Source organism: Chroicocephalus ridibundus, chromosome 4 (genome assembly GCF_963924245.1).
Source record: "Chroicocephalus ridibundus chromosome 4, bChrRid1.1, whole genome shotgun sequence".
NCBI lineage: Eukaryota > Metazoa > Chordata > Aves > Charadriiformes > Laridae > Chroicocephalus > Chroicocephalus ridibundus.
The window spans coordinates 79800201-79806572 of NC_086287.1; the positions used below are offsets into that span (position 1 = coordinate 79800201).

The 6372-nt window shown below is 47.5% G+C and overlaps 1 protein-coding gene across 1 annotated transcript in view; it reads right to left on the reverse strand.

Annotated features, from left to right (window-relative positions):
- Positions 1 to 1142, reverse strand: part of TENT4B (terminal nucleotidyltransferase 4B) — a 45001-nt gene extending 43859 nt beyond the window's left edge. Inside the window, exon 1 of the mRNA XM_063334390.1 lies at positions 96 to 1142. Coding sequence (XP_063190460.1) covers positions 96 to 640 — 545 coding nt within the window. The 5' untranslated portion in view covers positions 641 to 1142. The remainder of the gene's footprint in view (positions 1 to 95) is intronic.
- Between the last annotated feature and the right edge of the window lie 5230 nt (positions 1143 to 6372).

Here is a 6372-nt window from a genome sequence, read left to right on the forward strand (position 1 = left end):
CCGCCGCCTCCTCCGGAGGCCGGGCCGGGGCCAGGCCCGGCGCTGGCCGCTGCCCGGCGCCCCCTCGGCCGCCCGCCCGTCCCCCGGCCGCTTACCCCACGACTCCCTGGCTGTAGTTCCTCTTCTTCCAGGGGGTGCCGGTGTAGAGCGGCTCGGCCAGGCCGGCCTGGGCCCGGGCGGCCGGCTCGTCCCCCAGGGCGGGGGCCCGGCCCTGCCCGGGGGGCCCCAGCAGGAGGCTGTAGTTGAGCCCGAAGGTGCTGGCCTTGTTGTCGCGTTTCCTCTTGTTGCTGGCGGCGGCGGCAGCAGCGGCGGGCGGCCCCCCCCGTGCGGGCCGGGCCCAGGCGGCGGCCCCCGGGGGCGGCGAGGCCTGGTGGTGGCTGCGGTTGTGCTGGTTGTTGGCGCTCTCGAGCGGCAGGAAGTCGGGCTGGGGGTCGGGGCGGGGGGCGCGGTACATGCCGGGCGGGGAGGCCGGGCCGGCCCCGGCGGGGGCGCTCTGCTGCTGCTGCTGCTGCTGCTCCTGCTGCTGCTGCTGCTGGAAGTAGAGGTTGCGGACCCCCTGCGTCGTCTCCCAGATCTGCATCCACAGGCGGTTCGAGGGGCCGAGCTGCTCTGGCTGGAACCAGGCGATCCGGGGATCCATCAAACGGGGACCCAACCCCGGCTGCCTTCGCTCCCCGCGCCGGCCGCCGACGCCGAGACCCTGTCACCGGGTCCCAGCGCTAATGGCGGCTCCTATGGAAGGGCAGCTCCGCGCCTGCCTGCTCGCTGCCGTCGCTCCACAGCCCCCGCCCCTCCTGGCGAGCGCGGCGAGGCGGGGCCCGGCTGGGCCGCCGGCACACGGGCCGCGCGCAATGAAGGGGGGGGCGGGCGGGCCCCGGCCTCGCCACCGGCCTGTCACCCGCCGCCACCGGCCCCCGCTCGGGAGGGAGCGGCGGCCTCTCCCGACGCGCAGCCGGCCCGGGCGGCCCGGCCCTCGGGAGCCCACCGGCCCCGCGCTTCGGGGGTACGGGGCAGGGAGGGGGGAGCCCCCACCCCCCGGGCCCGGCTCCCCCGCCGCAGCTGCTGCCGGGGGGCCCCGGCGTGCGGCACCGCTTTAGGGGGGCCGCTTCTCTCCACCTGCAGAGAGTGTCTTCTCCACTCGTACAGGCATCAGTCGTACCAGAGCAACGTCCTGCGCAGCCCTTCTCCCACACCGTCAGCACCCAACCCTCTTTTTGGGATGGTTACGGGCACTGCTGGGCGTTCCTGCCTTTCACCGACTCCAGAGGGGAGGAAAAGAGCCCAGGTGCCGAGCTTGTAGAGCCAGCGCTTCTGCAGACGGAAAAACACAGCACATACACAGCACGGCAACGTTTAGTAGTATGAGTTCTGCTCAGATTCGGTTTTATTTTTAGTGTTTTCATACTACAGCCTTAAAACATCTTTAACATCAGCTAGAAAGTTTCCAGCATGCTGCATGGAGGGCCTGGTGCTTCCCACAGCTTCTGAACTGCATAGGACAGGATTTCTCTTAAGGAAGGTGGAGGTTTTGGAATTAAAAAGCTGCGATCCAATTCCAAGCAGTCCCCGAGGTGGGCAGTTTGCAAAGAAGTCATCTTAGCACCACTTCCTGATGACGGCCAAAAGCCTGAAGTTCTGGCTTCTCCCCACCATCCCCCAGTGTCCAAAAGCAGGACATTTTGTCCTCAGCCTTCTCTGTTTCATCACAGGGTGTCTGAACTGCGTTGTCCAAGAGAAACTCAAATACAGCAAGAAGCTGCAAGGAGGAATTTGGTCTTTGAGTTGACAGACTTGATTAACTGCTTTGAGAATTAGGGTCTGTACCTAAAACTACCACCAAAGCCAACTGGAAACTGGTGGAACTTAAGCACAGCTTGGAACTGGAGAAAAACGACCCTGAACAATCCTATTTCCCAAAACCCACATTCTTCAGTTATTCTGGAAATTATAAACATACCAGAAAAGGGCAACTAGGAAATTACTAACCTGGTGTTCCTCTTACGTCAGATGCACATAAAAAGGTTTCAATTCATAAACTTAAAAAAAAAATACAGAGAACTGAGCATAAGTCTAATAAAGGATTTCATGTTATCCTTAAGGAGATAACAGTAACAGGAAAAAATACTTGCTTTTTTAAAAAAGCTGTTTTGCAAAAACTGATGATTTGTTCTACACTCGTAGCACATAAACATAGACAAGTTTTGTTGCAGGACTGAGGTTTATTAATTTACAGGATTCTCAGTAGCAACCCCAGTCCCAAGCAAATAAAGCCAGGACACAACACAGGTGGTGTGATACCACAAAGGCTTTAGATTAGGGAGTATACCTATGGGGTATTGAAAAAAAAACCCAAACAAGAAAACCCACCACCACTTGAATACGGTCAAAGTGATTTTTTTTGTTTTAATCATGACTTTGAACTCTAACTCTTTTACTTACTAAAAAGAAAACTTTTCAGAAAAAGGTTATTTAGAAACATCACACATTTTCTAGCTGAATCAGCCATTCTTCAGTTAAATTCTGGAAGTGCCTTTCACTCGCCATCAAGGGGCGGGGTGGAGGAAAGAGGCTAATGCAATTTTCCTTAAAAGTTCAAAAAAAAAATTCACGTCACAGGAGAAAGAAAACAAAGAATCCTTGCCAAGATTTTTGTCAAAAAAGGAACACAAAACTAGAAGGCGTAACATTGAAATCCCAAAGTATCTTTAAAAGTGGTGCACATATTTATGCGAGCGCTGCAGAGCCCCAGGGCCGCATCAGGACCCTCTGTTGTGTTGAGACCATGTAGCAGCCACAATCGTTCTAACACCATACAGGTTATTACAATGGTATCTTATTCCAGTTCATGAGCATTTTGATTTAAGACCTTAATATAACAGTAAAGCAAGGAGTTCCTGACACCCAGATTTGAAAGAGAAAAAACAAAAAAGGCATCTTACCATATCCTTCATGTGCAAGTCTCAAACTATGTTTTTATGTGGTCACTGAATTATGTCTGACAAAATGCCTCTCACAGAAACAAGGAACTTGTGAAAATAATACAGCAACAAAATTAAATTCGAGCAAATTGATTTAAATGCATGCTATTTTTCCTGGAAGGTACTAAAGTTAACGGTTTGAATTTATTTGGAAATTAGACCAAAAAACCCCACCACTCAAGTAAAAGCTTCTTCAAACAGAAAGGCTCACCATGTTTCAGCCCTTGTGGAAAAACTTCAAGTTTTGTTCTGCTGTGACTGTCAGAGCTTTCAAGTTTTGCCAATTATCTTAATGTTATATATCTTAACAGAATGTCCAACGCAAACTATATTTAGATTGTTTGCTCAATTCATCTGTGCCAGAAAAGAACAATTACATTATTTTCAATTACCACTACCACTGTCTGAATTTGAATTTGCAGCAGTAACTGTAAGGCTAGACGTTTCTATCCAGTCCTCTGGGAATGCTTTCACTGCAAATTACTTACAAAGGAAACAGAACTTGAGTTTATGTACATTTTTGGTTGGTTGGTTGGTTTACGTTAATATTCCACAAGGTATGCACTTCATTTATAATACTTAAACTACAAATGGATTTTAAATTAATTTGTTCTCCGACACAGTTCCCATTTTGTAATTTTGCTATGCTGTGATTTTTTTTTATATTTTCTCTCAAAATACAAGCATAAAACCAAGCCAAGTAGTACTGGTTGAAGTTATTCTAGCTCCTCTATGATGATAATCTTTAAAAAAAAAAACATACTGTGCAAAAAAATACCTTCAACACACACCACAAACCCCAAAGAGTTAACTATTGACTGTGATGTGGTATACGGCCATCTTCTGAATGCCAAGGCATGCCGTGTAAGCAGTACTTCACAACAAATGCTTCTTCAAATCTTGCTGCTTGTTTCTTTTCATAGAAAGCAAAAATGAACCACACAGCAATGATAACTCCTTACCTACACAGCTGGGAACTCAACATTTTGCAGGCTGCTGAGAGGCCAAAGCAGCAGCAAACGCCACGGGTCCTACTGCTGCGAACGGGGCGGGGAGCACACAGCCCTCTGTTCTCTCTCCAGTTAATACCACAGGCCCACTTAAATTCAGCACCTATAACATCTCAGCTCAGAGCCACATTCTGTTGTGCTCGATGTCAGCCAGGGAGACAGAAAAAGCAGAAATCTGTACTTTCAAAGGACTGCAGTTTTTAGTTGACGCACAGACAGATGATGCCTTAGGGACAAGGATAAGCAAACAAATTCCGCTTCAGATACCTGTTTTGATACCAGCCTTATCTGTGTGATTACATGAAGATCACTTACATCTATTTACTTATGCTGCACACTGTCTAGATCGGTCCAATTTCTGCCACCCTCAAAGTATCTTCAAGATCTGGCGTTGCCTTCGTAGGCTGCCGAGGATCTTGTCATCGTCTCAAGCTTACCCAAAACCTATTTAAGTAAACTAATGCCAAAAGAGCCCCCAAAACATTTAATTTGCACCACATCATCACTTCTGCTGCTGCCTTAATTTTCTTTAACTGTGTCAGAACAACTTTTATAGCCCCAATCTTACAGCTTAGCTCTTCTGTACTTATAAATCTCGTCTGGGTTTAGGCGCCAATGTGACACTTGTTTAAGTGACTGATAACTTGCCTTGTCTTCATAGACTAAAGTCTTCAAAAGTTTTCTATACTTTTCCTATTATCTTCTGTCTTGTCCCTTCCAGGCAGAACGTGCTCTCTAAATTAATGCACAAAATTATTAGCTCTCATTCAGTCACAAGCCCTCCGTTAGACACCAAGAGCAAGTTACACTAAACTGGTAGCTAGGCAGATGGTGGAGTAAGATTTTCTCATTCCGAGAAATAGAGACATCAAAATACGCAGATAGCTAATTATTATAGCTATAATAACGTAGAAACCCCAAAGGAAGATCAGAGCTCCATTTTGCTATGGGCCACTGGTAAGGGCAATAGACTTTGGCAAAGATCTTACAACACGGGATGTTAGGAAATCAGATATAAAACTGTCATTAATGTTAGCAATGAGGTTACCGAAACAACAAAAACACCTCCCAAAAGGTGCAGCTTACCCCTCTGTCAACCCAAACATTATCTGGTGAGCTGGAGACAGAGCCACCAGCTCATCACTGGTTCATGCCCTCAGACAAACAGCCCCACCAAAGTGCTCTGGTCACCTCGGATGAAACAAAGGTGAAGGGATTATTTTAGGTTTTGTATGTTATAGTACAAACTCACAAGAAACCAAAATGCCTTTGCCTGTCCTCATTTCTCTTTCAGCTATTAGCTAGAAATGGCATGCGTACCAGAAGGTAGAAGGAAATATTTTAAGCATTAAAATTCATATACTTCTGCAAGCGATATGATTCCTACTATGCACCTATCTAATTATGACACAAATGATTCTTTTATTTTTAAGAGATTCAGCTGATAAGTGCATAGGAAAAAAAAATAATCCATGCATTCCTACTGCTGGAATAGTTTAAGATCTAAATGACAGTCTCTTATCTCTTGAAGGGAAAAAACAGGGTCTGATAGATTCTATGAAGAAAACCAGGTTTTCTAGTTTCATGCCCTGTCTTCTATGTATTTATCTTCAACTTTCAGATTCATATTTGAAGATGAAATGTTTCTTCTCATTAATTACCTAAAAACAAAAACCACCTCAAACAAAAAATAACATATTTCCTTGTTCTAACAGTCCCCAGGAACCAGATTCTGATTCTACGCTTGGTGTAAAATGCAAAGTCCTACACTTGGGACAGAGTAATCCCCTGAGACAGAGCAGGCTCTTCACTGAATGATCAAAGAGCAGCTTTGGAGAGAAGGACCTAAGGGTCCTGGTGGACAGTAAGTTGCAGAGAAGTGTATGAAGTTGAAGTTGCAGTGATGACGGCGAACAAATAAGGGGCTGCATTAGCAGAAGCATGGCCAGCAGGCCCAGAAAACTGATTACTTCCCTCTATTCAGCACTCAAGAGATCATGTCTGGAGTATCGTGTCCAGTTTTGGGCCCCCCAGTGCAAGACATAGTAGGGCAGGTCAAGCAGAAGGCCACCAAGATGGTTAGAGGGCTAGAGCACATGCTGCCAAGGAAGGGCTGAGGGAGCTGTGTTTATTTAGCCAGGAGAAGGGGGGAATTTAATTGTTGTTTTGCACCACCAAATGGGGCTTGTAAGAGGAGATGGAGGCACTCTTCTTGGTGGTGGGCAGTCAAAGGACAAGGGGCACATTTTGCAGCAGGAAAAAGTCCTACTAGGTACAAGGAGAAAAAGAAAAGCGTTCACGGCGAGGACAGTCAAGCACTGGAAAAGGCTGCCCAGAGCTGCAGGATTTCCATCCTTGGAGATGCTCAAGGCCTTGCACAACCT